At 36.0% G+C, this 16054-nt stretch overlaps 1 protein-coding gene across 1 annotated transcript in view; it reads left to right on the plus strand.

The window, feature by feature from the left end:
- The first annotated feature begins 1108 nt into the window (after positions 1-1108).
- LOC591393 overlaps positions 1109-16054 on the plus strand; it is a 73502-nt gene continuing 58556 nt past the window's right edge. The window contains exons 1-2 of the mRNA XM_030979264.1: positions 1109-1217; positions 12998-14839. Coding sequence (XP_030835124.1) covers positions 13026-14839 — 1814 coding nt within the window. The 5' untranslated portion in view covers positions 1109-1217; positions 12998-13025. The remainder of the gene's footprint in view (positions 1218-12997; positions 14840-16054) is intronic.

Here is a 16054-nt window from a genome sequence, read left to right on the forward strand (position 1 = left end):
TCATAGTCAATCAAAGGGAGTGGGGAAACTGCATGCTCATAAAAAGGTGAGAAAAAAGAAAGACTGCATAAACATGCGGTTCGGATCCGATTCCTGTTTTAAAAAAAATGATTTAAAGCAAGATTTCAAAAAGGAGGGGGCAATTTCAAAGAAAAATATCTGACGAGAAAAAAAGAGATGGAATTCAAGAATGGATATAAAAGCAGCAAGCCCCCGGCGCTCTCCCTTCTCTTTAATCTACCATTGTATCCATGAACAAGGGCTGCCCGGGAACGTGACCCCGACCCCAACCCGTCCCTTTTGTGCGATTATGCAATAATACTTAAATATTATTATCATCATCACTATCATAATTATTATCATCATTATTTGTTTTTCAAATTATTATTATTATTATTATAAGTAGTAGTAGTAGTAGTAGTAGTAGTAGTAGTAGTAGTAGTAGTATCATAAACATTGTTGATATTATTATCATTATTATTATTATTATCATTGTCATTATTATTATTATTATTTTTTATTATTGTTATTATTATAAATATTACTATTATTATCATTATTATTATTATTATTATTATCATTGTTATTATTTTAGTAGTAGAAGAAGTATATTCATTTGTTGTCGTACTAGTATGGTAGTATATAATAACTGTATTATATTGCTTGCTTGATAGGGGACAGAATCAGGGTACTTGTAACAATAAAGATAATTATGTTTGATAAATCTTTCATCTTTCAAGTAGCAACCCTTCATTATATTTTAATGAGTCTAATCTCCATTGTCAAAACTAATCAGCACCTAACTTCAAAGTCATCAATCACCATACTAGCCATGGAGGCGAACCATGTATTTGAACTTTCAACTCAAAAATGAGACACACGCTAGTGCAGTCCAATTCGTTTGTAAATCTAAGAAAAGGATATACAAATATGACGTGCAAAATTTTAGACGTATTGAGGAAGTGGTCCATGTCTTAAAATGAGTAAATACTCAAACTTGGCACGATTTCTAAAATAACAATTAACTGATAGAGGTTCTTGAAAAAAAAATAAAAATATGAGAGACCTTGATATTTCCCCTTTTTGTATAGGTGCCTGGTGAAAGACTAACAATACATTAGCATACGAATAAAGACCCGACATTGAACGATATTACGGGTAGCTCACACCTGCTAAAGAAAGGAGACGATTTTCCACCAAAAATGCGCCTCGAAATGGTAAGATTATTCGAGTATTCTCTGTGATTAATGTCCCTTGCTACTGTGATGGTTGTGATTCAATCAGAATCCGTGAAATTAGCGTCTTTAATCTGGGAAAAGCCGGTGATACTTACTGTGTATCTATATATTCTTTGCAGCTTAGCTACGCAGATGTGATTTATGCGTCTGGGTGCACACAAAACTGTACTTTCATTCATTCATCCATATGCGAATTGCGTGTATACACTTGAGTTCGATCAGAATATATACTGGCGTTGTACACAAATGAAATATCGCTGCAGTACCGGGTATATATGTTATATATTTTGAAAGGGAATAAGGTTTTTCAAGGAGAGTTTCTTGAAAACATTCCCGGAAATATAAAGAAAGTGAGAGATGATGACTGTAATATGCATGAATGATGAAGGAAACAGAATTCAAGTTTAATAATGTTACATATTTTATAATAATTCAAAAAAGTTCCCCTTAAAAAAAGAAATCATCAAAATTGAACTATGAGCATGGTTAGATGCATTATTTGATTATGATTATTAAAATTATATGGTTCATTTGATAATTTCACTATAACTTGTTCTGTAACCAAGGAGGTGTCCTGGGGCAAAGATGGGGGAGGGGGGGGGGGGGTCAGGAAAAGCATTGAAAATAATAGGCAAGGGCTGAAGGAATATGAAACTTCACCCTCATAAATTATTATTTAATACTGATTTTTGTTGGTGCTTTGTAAGTAATGCATGCCATAAAGTCGAATGGTATGTGTGTTCGTGTCACCTGATCGGTGTAGGGAGTTGGGCAGTCAATATAATTCATAGGTAAGGGGGGGGGGGGTGTAAAAATACTGTTAAATGATTATACTCAGCATAAATCAAAGTCACTCAAGTTGACTTGTCCCTGAGTCAAATTAATTTGTTTTGACCAAACTATGCAAAACATGTGTAATTGTTCACACTTCGTAAGTTGAATTTTGCATAAAATAAGCTGAACAGAATCGACTTACAGTATGCAGAGTTTATTAGCAGTTTTTATGAACTGCAATGTGTACAATAAAATCAATGTAAGATAATACTGAAATTGTGAATTGCAGAATACCCCACTACGTGTACAATGTAGAGGTTGATACTATTAGCACAGTATAAATGCTGTGGGTTTTAAAATCCATCAATTTTGGGGGGCTAATGGGGTCATACATGTATGAATAAGGCCCAGAACATATTATTATACACAGACCAAGAGCCAGCAAGCCAGACTAATCTCTTATCAGCTGAAGTATAGTCAACCCCTTTTTATGGAAGGTTTTAAAAAAATACATGCTAAACGTATGTTTACTATACTGTGCCTAATGTGGTAATGAATACTAATGACTAACAGTTTACATATCAGCATTATATAAAATTCACCTCTCCTACACTTTATTGCTTAAAGGTAAAGACCAGTTATGGTCATGCGATTGCATTGTGAAAGAAACGTTGTGGAATCGATCAGAAAAGGTTGATCATCTAGCATCTAGCATCTGCAAGGTTCTGGAATCATCAAAATGATAAGAAATTTGGCCCATTCTTCGTAAAGTTACAAGCACTATACACAGAAAGATGTATATGGGACTACCCTATATCTCTCACAGACCATGAGAGAAACAAATTTACCAAATATATGAATTAGTAGGCGGTTTCCCGGCAAATTTGTTATCATCATGTATTAGTCAAAACATATTCTTTCACATGATTGGTAATGAGAGCTTCCATTTCATTTTTTGAAATGGGGGGTTTCCAATACTGGTCTTTACCTTTAAGCCATAAATGTTGCAATTAGATTGGTATACACCTGTACACTGTAACCAGGTCTGCCCATGTTTATCTTTGTTACTTGTATAGTTGTACATATATCATTTACCGAACAATGCAATTCTCTTGACTTATCAAATATTTGAAGATGGTTGAATTTGAACCCTAGACCATGAGTAATCAGATTGTAAATATGTTCTGTGGAGAAAATTGGCGGAATATATGAGATACATGTACATGTGGCTTCTGTTTTTTTTCTTTGCACGATTTATATATTAAATAGAATTTGTGATAGTGATATACATGTACATTAAAGGTTATACAAAGTTTTGGGAAATTTTGAAAATTGGGTGGATAGTCATTCTATACAATTTTGATATATTTGGATGCCCTTTTAGATGTATTATAGGCACTATAAAATTTAGCCCCTAAAACACTTCTGCTTTCGAGATAAATTGAATATAAAAATTTACCGGTGCTCCCGGTAAATTTTGATGAATTTCAAAAAGCGCCTACAGCCGTACAAATAGTAACTGCGACCATGAAAATCTCAGAATATGTAGTTGTGATATATAATTTCCAAACTGGAATAGCTAATCGGTCGATTTTAGTCGAGAAACATTGTTTTATAGCTTAATTAATATCTTGACCTTGAGAGGGAGCTATGCAACCTAAAGAGTTTATTATGTTATTTTCATAACTTTAGACTCGATTTGAACCACGACAACGATCACTGAATATTGTAGGATCGCTTATGCTTCCAATATGTTCATTTGAACCAAATTCATGACTTTATACCAAAACTTTGTAATACCTTTAACATGATGATGATGGTGATGTTGATACCGTACTACTACTAATAATGATGATAGTAATAATTATGATAATAACAACAACAAGGATAATCATAACAATAACAACAATAATAATAATGAAAACAACATTTTGTGAATAAAGTGAGGGGGAGGGGGTAACTCGACCACAGACCACGACACGATAACCCCACGGGTATAATTCAAAGTAAGCCCTTTCAGTTGTAGTCCATTGCTTACTTTATCATTGTGACATGGTAAGGTTTTAGGAAAAAATACTTTTCCTGAGGTTGCTCATGTAAAAGCTACTTTGTACATGTATTCAGAAGTAACCTGACTACATGTATATCTAGATAAACTAAAGTTTAAAATTTAAAGGGAAGAGTTGTGGAAAGGATGAAACATACATGTAAGCTTTGAACCTTTGAATTCTTTTTATGTCACTTTGGAAGAATAAAAAGAAACAAAACCCCGAAATGTCCCCTGAAAACTATTGCTCTTCAAAACGCTCTCATATTCAGAATACCATTAGAAAGAGCCTAAGAGTTCGGACCAAACATGAATGCCACATGTGGGTGTAGTCCCATATAACCATTTCTGTGTGCCTTACATGAACCTATGATTTTCAGCAAGATTGAGGCAATTTCTCTACATTTTGGTCATTCCATGTTATCAATTCTGTTATACAAATGTAGTTACCAACTGACTGAACCCTATTCCTTCCATACAGTTCCTTTCATAATGTAGCTACATGACCTTAATTTATCTTAACCTAGATACATGACATGTACATGTACATGTAAAATCTTCATGTCCAAAAATTACTTTGCAGTCTTCAGGAAATAAAACCGAATCAAGAATATATAACGCCCCACTTCAGGTTTGTTATTGTCTTTAACAAGGAAGTGGTTGCTCTGCCACTTGTAATATATCATGATGTATAAACTAATTAACAAGCCACCATGCTATAATTTGTTTGTCTTTATTTTTTATGCCAAGGGCCTGCATGTGCATGTATCATTATAAGTTATTACAGAATTACTTTATTTTTCTTTCTTTTCATCCCAGGGGCTTAAGTATTTAGTTGTTTTTACAATTTTATGTGATTTCCAGGTACTCTCTTGTTCATTATTGCAATTGGTGGGGGGGGGGGGGTATGTATACATTAACATTATGCATTTAATACATGAATTACATGTACATATATGTGCTAAATCACTTGATGTACATGTAGTAATATTAGGCCTACAATGTAGATTTATACATATAACACTGTTCATTTCTTTTAAATATTTTTAGGCATAGTACTGGTAGTCTACCGTACATGTATACAATATAATGTTCATGTACATTTAGTCATACGTACATGTACAATGTACATGAACTGGTGTCCAAGGAACCCCCCCCCCCCTCTAAACAAATTATAATAATGAGAATAATTACAATAAATTAATAATAATAATGACAATAAATGAATAATAATAATAATAAATTAATAATGATAATGATAATATATTTAATAAATTGACAATAAATAAATTGATTAATAAATAACTAAATAATTTAAGGGGAAAAAAGGGGGAAAAGACATTACTAATGTACATTGTAAGCATTAACCAGACAAAAAGAGTGATTAAAGTAAGACATCAGTGTTTTTTCTGTTGTGTTAAAGATACTATGTCCCTTTTGCAGCCAACATCAAATTCTGTAGAACTTTGCAGGAATTAGGAATATGACATGTACATGTATGTCCTATCTGAAATGTAAACGTTAGCAGTGTCCTAATGTTCAAATTATGCAAGGAAACCTGTTTACTTGCTAGACTTCACTGTCAGACACTATTGAGTGACTGACTGGCTTTTTTCATCTTTGGTAATAAAATACATAAAATGGGCTTTAAAGGGTACATGAGCATTTGTCTACATCAATAACCCACTTCTTGTAATGGCCAAAATTAAACTGATTGGATCTTTGCGCAGCATAAAACGTACGACCATTCGGTATATATGGCCTGAAAAATCAGACTATTACTCAGGGTTGGGCGGTAATTACCGGCAGTAATTACCGGCGGTAAATACCGGTAAATACTGTCCCGTAAATAAGATGCGCGTCCGGTAAATATGTAAAAAATGGGAAATATGATTTTAATTCTCTATTTATTAATAATTTTACTTGTTTTTAGCCTCATAACTGAAAATATTGTTCTGAAGTAATTAGCAGCACAATACTCATAGTACAGTAGGAACACAAAACAGATTTATAAAATCCTCACTGCATACAAAATTGTACACACCCAAACAAATGGCATTTTGTGCATATGCTAATTAATAGGTATTCATGAATATGGTAATTAGCAACTGGGAACCAAAACCTTCATACAAGTTACTTTTATTGTAAAGTTTAAGATATAATAAAATCAGTGAAAATTTGAACAAAATCGGGCAAGGAATAAGGAAGTTAAAGCTTTTTGAAATGACTAGTCACTAGAGGGCGATATTCAATTTGAGGACATCATTTGTGGACAACTCTCCATGCCTTTTGTACATCAAATTTCATGTTTTTCCTTCTTTCTTGTGATTGAGATAATAGATGCAAAATGATATTCTACTTCACATGTTATGAAATCCGATCAAGAACACAAAATTTATATGAAAAAACGGAAGACTTGTATATGAAATAGTCGTTATTTTCCCACATTTTCAAGCCTCCTTTTTTTTTAGGGAAGTTCTAAATTACCTTTAAAGGAGCCTATTGTACATGTACATGTACTTGTATGTCGTCATTGACATTAAACATAGTATGTGTATTCATAAATCCATCATGTTCCATTCATGTGTACACTGTTGACCCTGAATGTCATGGTGTCACAAGTCACTCTGTGGCACCAAATGATTGATTGTGAATTCTAAGATAACTCTCAATTCAACCAACAGCCAATCGGGCTTAGGCTTCTAGCTGTAAAGTGTTGAAAGACCAATCAACTTGGCTGTCGCACAGCATTAATGGATGTTATTAAAGGGAAGGTAGATGAAAAATGTTAAAGATAAACTTGAGTTCTGGTAATGCGATTGCATTGTAAAGAAAAGGTGTGGAATGGATCAGAAAAGTTGATCATATAGCATGTAAGTAATGGTGTGTAATGCAAGGTTCTGGAGTCATCAAAATCATCACAAATTTAGCAGAGTCTTGGTAAAGTAACAATCACTTACACTGAAAGATGTATATGGGACAACACACATGGTGTCTAGGCTAGTATACTACCCTGATTTCCTTATCTTTCTATGCTCATTACTCAGCCAGTATACATTTTCTTTCAAAATTGTTTGGCACGTGACATTTATTTGTAATCTTGAACATTCAGTGTAAGTTTCGTTAGATTCTGTGAGAATTAATTTTCTTTTTTTTTACCAGAACTCCAGTTTAGCTTTAAGCTTTCTCATGTCACAAGAATATCCAGAAGTCCGTACCCTAAGTGAAAAGGACCGCTCCTTAAATGACCGAGCTCTTATTAAAAATATGTCAAGAGATAGCTGGAAAAAATTGAATAGTTCCATATATATTTCTGTGTGCAGTCAGTGCATGTGGTTTTCAGCAAGATTGAGTGAATTTATTTTAATTTTGATGATTCCAAAACCTTACAGTATTCATCTAATGTACATGTAGTACTACGTAATGAACCATTCTCAGTAATAATCTTGATCTAAGGAGACACGAACGAACGAGTTGGTTTCAGACTTTTAGACAATTTCTTTTACTGTGATTGCATTGGGTAATCGCGTTGGTAATCCAACATTTGATCTGGGCCCCGTTCCACAAAACATGTCATCAGTGACAAATGACAGTTTTTGTTATACGGTAAGCAAGTGAAATCCTTTCTTTTGATTGGTTATCAGCAGGTTTGTCACTGATTTTTGTAATTTTTCATTGAAAAAAGGCTTTGAGAAACAGTTCCCTGGTGACAATCACTCAAGGATTTATTTCCTCAAAGGGTATAGGATTGCAGTTGGGTTTGAGCTTAAGGTTACAATTAGGATTAAGATAAGATTGGGAATATACATTTATAGTACTGTACATGGAGTGTATAGATTGAGGGATGAACATGGGAATTGATTAGTGTAAGAACTGAACCGGAGAGCAATAATGTATGAGGTGCATGTGTTTTATAAAGGTTAGTCGGTGTCTCAATTCTAATGCATATTCAAGATAAGTGCCTGTCTAAAGGAAATCCTCCCAAGCACCATGGCAGGATGAGGATGTATCCATAGGTTGTACTCCTCTTAGGAGTAGGGGTCACTAAGATAACAAGAGTTGTACATTAAAGGCATTTACTGTACAATGTACATGTATGTTCATATGTATGGTTATGATAAGTCAAACAAGACACAAACTAACGGTTATAGCCACTCCAAACATACAAATATAAAGAAACCGTCTCGCTTCTTGAAGGAAAAGAACAGTCAAGTTATATTATATTTTTGGGAGGCAAATTACCGATGTAACTATCAGTCGTGATATCTATCAACTGTGTGATATTTTCTGACTAAAACGTGAATACAGTGGATGAATGTGAAAACACATTCCTCACTCTAGGAATACCAAATGCATGGCTACTATAGAGAAGTGGCCACCAACACAGGTTTGACTGTAAATGTTTTTTTATTTTTATGTTTTTATTTACTCCTCTTTGACTATTGCCAGTTCTACAGTGCACCTTTAAAGACTTGACCCTCTTCGTTCAGTCAACAAACTTAAACTCTGAAATGCCTGTTTTGGCAAGTCCACCCTGAATGCATGTTTGACTGACAGATTGAACTTGAAGTGGTGACAATTTGCATAACTTCACTTCAGATTTCCCTTTGAATTTCCATTTCAAAACAATCCCCCATGATCCACCCAACTGTGTATGTATAATTTTATGTCAGTATTTAAGGGTACATGTAAGTGTATCATCTCTTTCTATATGTCCAGTATTTGGTATGAGTTAATACTCTTTTTTTTAAAAGTTTTTATTTATGGCGCTATGCCTGACAATGTCTCCCATCTCAGTAATCAGTGTGTTAACTCACTACTGGGAAACTAGAACAACACTCAAATTTGTCTGTCATCTTGGTTTGAAAGTAATCTTTCTAATAGATCTCAATATGTAGTTTATAATAATAATTCCTCTATTTTTTTTCTATAACAAATGGTGTACCACAAGGTTCTATCCTAGGTACTCTATTGTTTTTAATTTACATTAATGATCTTACACATTCTTCTAAAAACGACATTGTTACTATATTATTTGTGACAAGTTCACAAGCACAAATCAGCGCCTTCAAATGCACCTCAAAAAAAAAAATTGGCCCCAAAATTGGGGTGCGCCTTATACACAGAGATTTACGGTAATCGTATTCTTGTGAATACAGTATTTGACATGCATTTCTGCAAGTGATCCTTTGTCAGGAAGTGTATTAAGGTTTGTGGCTACTGTGGTACCTTTATGTTCAAAGCTTGAACTTGTGAATCTTTGTCCCGACCGACCACAATGAGACAGCCGACCATGCAGTCATATCTCAAGCAAACGAAGCCCATGGGAATCGACACTGTACACGTACCATGTCACACTCTTCAACAGCACATTTTGTAATGAGGTTATACCCCCCAATATCCTCCTTTTTTAGGAGGGGGAGAAGGGCTTATGTGAAATTTTAGGGTCTGTATATACATGTATGTATATCATATGCATCAGCCCCGTTTTGAAATGTTATATTTGTACATGTAGTTGCAGGCATTTGTGGTTCCCGTCTGTTAGTGTGTAGAGGCATGCATATGTAGTAATTGGTGGATTGAGGAGGAGGAGGGGGGGGGGGGGGTGGTTTGATGACCAAATCTCTGTTTCTCCCCACAACATCCCCACCAGAATAATGATTGATCACTTATGGTAACTAGCATAAGAGTTATCATACAAAATGTCTTGTACATGTACCCCTCTGAATGTGAAAGGATAACTACTGTACATGTAGAAGTCTACCATTTGACAGTAGAGTCAAGATTTAATAGGCAGATGGGGGAAAGGTGTAATTCAATTTTGTCTCAACGTAGGATGTTAAATGAACCATGTAGGTGGGCACCTCATTGCCCATGATGCAGACGATGGAATAATACAAAAAAAAACGTTGGAGGGAAAGTAATTGCTATTGATTTTCTTAATGGCATAGGCTGAGTATTGAAGGATATGTTAATAAGCTTTGTCTCTCATCTAGTCCTGTACATAACGATAGATGGGGGTATATTCTTTGTTATTTATTTTATTTCTTATAATTGGATTATACAGACATACAATGTACATACATGTATGTAGTAGAAACAATCTGGATGATGACAAGCAGTCCAGAGCAAAAGCTCATGGGTATGTTTTTTATGATTGGCTGAAATATGTTATTTAGTAGACCTACATGTACATGTATATGAAACGACAGACTGTATTGGACAATATTCTGCTTAATTAGTTGCCTGTATTTTTATTTGAGTATGTATTCAGTAACAGTTTTTGTCTCGCCTGCCTGCGTAGCAAAAAGCGAGACATAACTGTAGGCGCCGCTTTTCCGATGACGGCGGCGACGGCGGCGACGGCGGCGTCAACATCAAAAACTTAACCTAAGGTTAAGTTTTTGAATTTTTGATATAATTTTTAAAGTATAAGTTCTTAGTCAATGAAACTTTGACTTTAAGGTAATCAAGTATCCCCAATCATGTGACTAGAATTTCTGATCACAAAATCAAGGTCAAAGGTCATTTCAGGTCAACAGACTTGGACTATGTTGTAGCATCATCATCGAAGACTTAACCTAAGGTTAAGTTTTTGAATTTTTGATATAATTTTGAAAGTATAAGTTCTTAGTCAATGAAACTTGGACTATAAGTCTCCCCAATCATGTGAGTAGAATTTCAGATCACTAAGTTAAGGTCAAAGGTCATTTAAGGTCAACAAACTTAGACTTTGTTGTGGCATCAACATCAAGATTTTCAAAATGCTTCTTCTTCGTTATTTTTCAACCGATTTTGATTCTGATTGTTTCATATGATAGGGCTAGGAGGGGGATTTAAAATATCTACACAGAATCGTGAAATTTATTATCTATGATAATTTATGCAAATTTATTCGAAATAACAAAAAAGGCTTCTTCTCCTTCATTTCTCGACCGATTTTGATTTGGTTTGCTTTATATCGTAGAGCTAACTTTGGTACACTAAACTTCTACACAGAATTTTGAAATTGTTCTCCATTAATTAATTATGGTAATTTATGCAAATTTATTCCAGAAATAACAAAAATTGCTTCTTTTCCCTCATTTCTTGACTGATTTTGATTTGGTTTGCCTTATCTGGTAGAGCTAGATTTGGAACACTAAACTTCTACACAGAATTGTGAGATTTTGCTCCATTGATTATTTATGGTACTTTATGCAAATGAAATGAAATTATGTCCCTTCCAGGGCATCAAATTTTCATTTTTTGACCAGTTCAAAAGTGTACCACATAAAATTTACGATATTTGTTGTTGCGAGATGCGGATGAGCGCTACGTCATTGACATTCTGGTTTATTATATTGAATTGCGTTATGCAGGCGAGACTGCCGAGAGCGTTTCCCTTGTTTGTTATTAGTGATGAGTAAAAATTCATTTGTTTTTAATTACTACTTTGCGAGGGAAATCCAACCTTCATAGTTACATGTAACTACTCAAGAGGAAAGTAGACAAAAACAGAGAAATACACAGTTTGAATGAAATCTGAAAAAATGAGAAAGTTATGAATTTTGAAAGTTGTAATAATAATAATAATAATAACTTTTACTTGTATAGCGCTTTTCATAAGACATTTATATCAAAGCGCTTTACAATATTGATACAACTAAAACTAAACAGAGTAATGACAAGAGAACAAATTTAAAGTGAAATTATGAACCATAAGATAACAAGGTAAGGTAACAATTTAAGAACTAGGTTGAATATGCATTTTCCATTAGGTAGGTTTTTAATTTTGATCTAATCACTATACAGTAGGTACAATGTATGGGCTTTTCATATTGGCTGAACAAACTGCTATTTAGAGATTAAACTCGACTTAGTGATCTCATATTTCAAACATTTGTAACTTTCTTATAAATTGGTCCGATTTATTTCAAACTGTCGTCATTCTGTTCATCCTATTTTTCTGCTTACATACTTATTACATTGGTTGGATTGCCCTTTAACTCAAAGGGCACCTTGCAAGTAATGTATGGGCCGACTATTATGATTTGATATATATGGCAACCATTAGCAGGGACGGTTCATAGTGCAAGGCTCTTTTTAGCCGTTTTTGTAATCACTTGGCTATGTAATATCTTTTTCACTTATAATATATATATCTGTTTTCCTCTTAATTCAATTTTTCATTAAGAATCTGCTACTGTACTGTATTTACAATTAGGCTATTTACAATAGCTGGTAAAAATCTGGACAGGCGAATGCAAGTATAAGCGATTATTAGAATTTTCAAACCGAAGAGGGAATTTCAATTATAATTGATGGTAAAAATCATTATGATTTGGGCACAATATTACATGTACCAGTACCTGTAAAGGCACACAAGCCAATTCTATTTTTTGACTGATACATGCATGTACTGTACATGTAAGTGCCCTTGTACACTTTATTTGGAATAATTATTATTACCCCTCAATACCTCACTACAGGATGAATAGGAACAAAAATCTGACAATGTTTTTTGCTTGATTTTTTTCGAATGGACTAATACAGATCATTTTTATATCATTGTTTTGTGATAAAGAGAAAAATGAAGTGTGAATCAATGTTGGGAGAACATTATTTGAAAACTCTTCCAATTTTTCTTCCTATTCCCCCTTGTCATCCCGATTTATCCTGTTATATGTTACAGGTAGTACTATAATCTATAAGCAGCACGACACTTCACTGATGTATACTGTGAAACCTGTATATTATATGAAGATTGATAGGGAAGCATGAAAAGTGGTCTTAATAGACAGGTGGACTTAATATACAGGTTCCTTCAGTACATGTTTCAGTGAGAAACACATCTCAGGGGAAACAGAAAATGTGGTCTTTATGGACTGGTATCTACAGCAGTTTTCACTGTATTAATAGTTTCTTTTCTTTTCTTTTCTTTTCTTGTGATTTACAGGGAGTAAGATGAGGCAGATGATGAGAGGATGTCATCCAGTGAGGATAAGAACCCTAAGAAGGGCAAACGCTCCTTCATGCCCAAACTCCCATCCTTCCGTCGCAAGAAGAACAACCCCTCCCCGGACCGCACCACCTCATCCAAGTCGTCTACCAAGTCCAAGAAGCAGAGGAATGAAAATTCATCCAACACCAAGACATCCATCCCCAAGGAAACCCAGACACCCAAGGCAGCCCCACCCATATACCAGGACAAGTCCACATCACAGGTGGTAGATTCCTATAACAGATGCTTGACAGAGGTGAAAGAGGAGGAGCAGAATGGGAACAACCAATCAAAAGTCAGGACAGCTCTGTCAAACAGCAACACGACCTCCACCTGCTTTATCAACCCAGAATACGAGGGGGATGTCTGGCACCTCCAGAACCAGAATACTAAGAAAGATGCAGGTAACCATGGCAATGAAGATCGGGAGATCAATGCTAACATCAATCAGAAGAGGCCAGAATCCCCAACCCATATCATCCCCTTAAGTCCTGTAAAAACAAACAGCTATCAGCATATTGCCCGTTGTTCCTCTGTCACCAGTACCTTAAGCTCAGGGTCATCCCTTAGTCTGTCTAGTCCTGGAAGTCTGTCCAAACTCATCGGAGGACCCAAGCCCTACAAGAGCGTGTTCACTGATGAGCCACGAGGGGTCAAACGACAAGGAAGCACACCCTCCGATCTTGACATCACCTCAAGCTGTGTGAGCGTGAGCGGGTCGGCTAGCTCCATCTCTCCTACTATAGACGACGTAGCTACCAAAGTAACAGTCAAATCTTGTAGTGTCCCCGGTCTACATCGGTACCCCCTTGTAGCTCCTGTAGAATCTCTTAGCCCAGGTGTAAGCCCTAAGCACGCCCATTCCAAGAGGGAGGGAGCATATACTTATGATAGCTCAGGCTGGGAGTCTGAAGATAGCTCGAAGGAGAAAACCCTGACAAGAGGAAGCTATGACCTCAACAGTGATGCAGAGAAGGCAGCACAAGATGCGCTGCTGACTCCTCAGAGCCTTGTTAATTTGAACTTTGACCTGCAGGCTGCAGCAGCTGCGTCACCTCAGATCAATGCCAACCTTCGACGTGAGAGGCAGAAAGCGCTGGCAGGCAAAGCAAAAAGTGCGGTCGGGGAGCCGAGTCAGAAACCGGTGACTGAGCGACAGGAAAGCCCTCGTAGTGCAGGAGCAAGGAGAGAGGAAGTGCTAATTTCCCAGCGCTCAACTGCCTCAGCCAGCAGCGGCCCCACAAATAACAACCCAGAATCTGACTCAAGGCATGAGGCATTGGTTCAACCAGCAGGGACCCGTGTTGGCAGTGACAGCTGCTCAACTCGCGCCCAACGACAAAAATCTGCCATCCGCACTCCGCGTACAGCAGCAACACTGATCACTCCACAACACTCCAGTACGCCGTGCTCTCGAACCAACAATGCTGGCCAGACAGCTGGGCAGGATCAAGAGAAGTGCGACGAAGTAGTCCTGACTCGTGTCCGATCAGTCACGAGTCCTGTCCCTCTTAAAACATCGCGAGCTTTGTATGCCCTCTCCCACATTCAACTCTCAGCCATGCGGAACAAGCTGCGGTCAGAGTCATTCGACTCGAGTGACCTGGACTCTTTAGCTTCAGATGATCTCATGTGTGAGGCAGACAATACCTTTCTGGACCCTTCGGACGAGTCTCTTTTGACACAAGGGAACAGTATGCCTGGTGAGCAAGGATTCTCACCGTACCCTAACACTGGCAAAGGGAAACGACTCAGGAATAATAGCATTGAATTCCTTGTGGCCAGCTTTGATAAAAGGTAAAGTATACTTTACAATTAATATAGATTTCATTTTATCTTACTAGCATGACATCTATGTGCAGCATGTTACATTTCTGCTAAATTTATCTCTGTCCCGAGTTAAATGCTGGGAATGAATTCACATAGGCCTACATTTAGCTGATTACAAAACTTTTAGACATTTACCAACCAAAATTTGTTCATTTAAGAATGAGGTATTGAGGATGGGTTATAATGTGTAAGTGAGATATGGAGGGCAGTTGCTTAATTAGCAATCCTCCTTTTATGGATGTTGTTCTTGTACAGTTATCACATAAATTAGATGACTACACATCCTAATGTTTAAATTTCTCATAGTTCCCTTGTTTTAAATCTCTCTTTCAATTCATCCATGTCTGTGGTCCTACCCCCATCAATTGCATCAATATCATTTAGACAGTATCTTTAAATATCAATGTTATGTTTCATCAGGTAAAGTAAGTAGGAAACATGTATTATTCAGTTTATACAGATTGTGAGTACATTTACTTTGATTCTTATCATATCGATCATAATCATATATATGTAGGTCACATTTGCTCTTTTTAAAGAGAAAAAAAATGGTTCCGATATGTCGAAATTAGCAGTTTTGGGTGTTTCTGCGTCCTGTCTCTTTGTCCTAACTTTGACAAGTGAGGTTCCAATCTCAAGGATATCTCCCAAACAATCTTTTCATTTCAATGTTGAGCTTACGGGCAGATTAATGGATGATCTCAGGCCGGGTTGGCAGGCATTCTGCAGTACGTAACCAGCGTTGAGACTGGGATTAACTCATTAAAGACGCGGCACCACCCATGGAGATAAACCATGACCCTATTTTCATGGGTGGAGTGTGAGAGGAACGGTTCTGAGCTGCGAGGTTGAAATTAAACTGCAAACTATATCTCTGATTTTTGTTTTAATGTAGTCCTTCCTATTTGACTGCTATGCATGGTAATAGTGTCAAGAGCTTTTTTTATTTGTGCACATCTTATTCTGTCTTTCATTCATGTTTGTTTTTTAACCCACATGCATTTACTTAAAAACATTATAGAGACTTTTAAGAAATAAAATTACGAGCAATTACCCTATTGTATTGCGTAAAGAAAATCATATTCATGTAAATGTAATATGTCATGCTAGCATATCAATAGATGATGCACATGGCAATTGTAATAGCCCTTTGTTGATTTGTTTGTAAGGTCGTTTTGTGAT

This window comes from Strongylocentrotus purpuratus, unplaced genomic scaffold (genome assembly GCF_000002235.5).
Source record: "Strongylocentrotus purpuratus isolate Spur 01 unplaced genomic scaffold, Spur_5.0 spur5_scaffold_10, whole genome shotgun sequence".
Taxonomy (NCBI): Eukaryota; Metazoa; Echinodermata; class Echinoidea; order Camarodonta; family Strongylocentrotidae; genus Strongylocentrotus; species Strongylocentrotus purpuratus.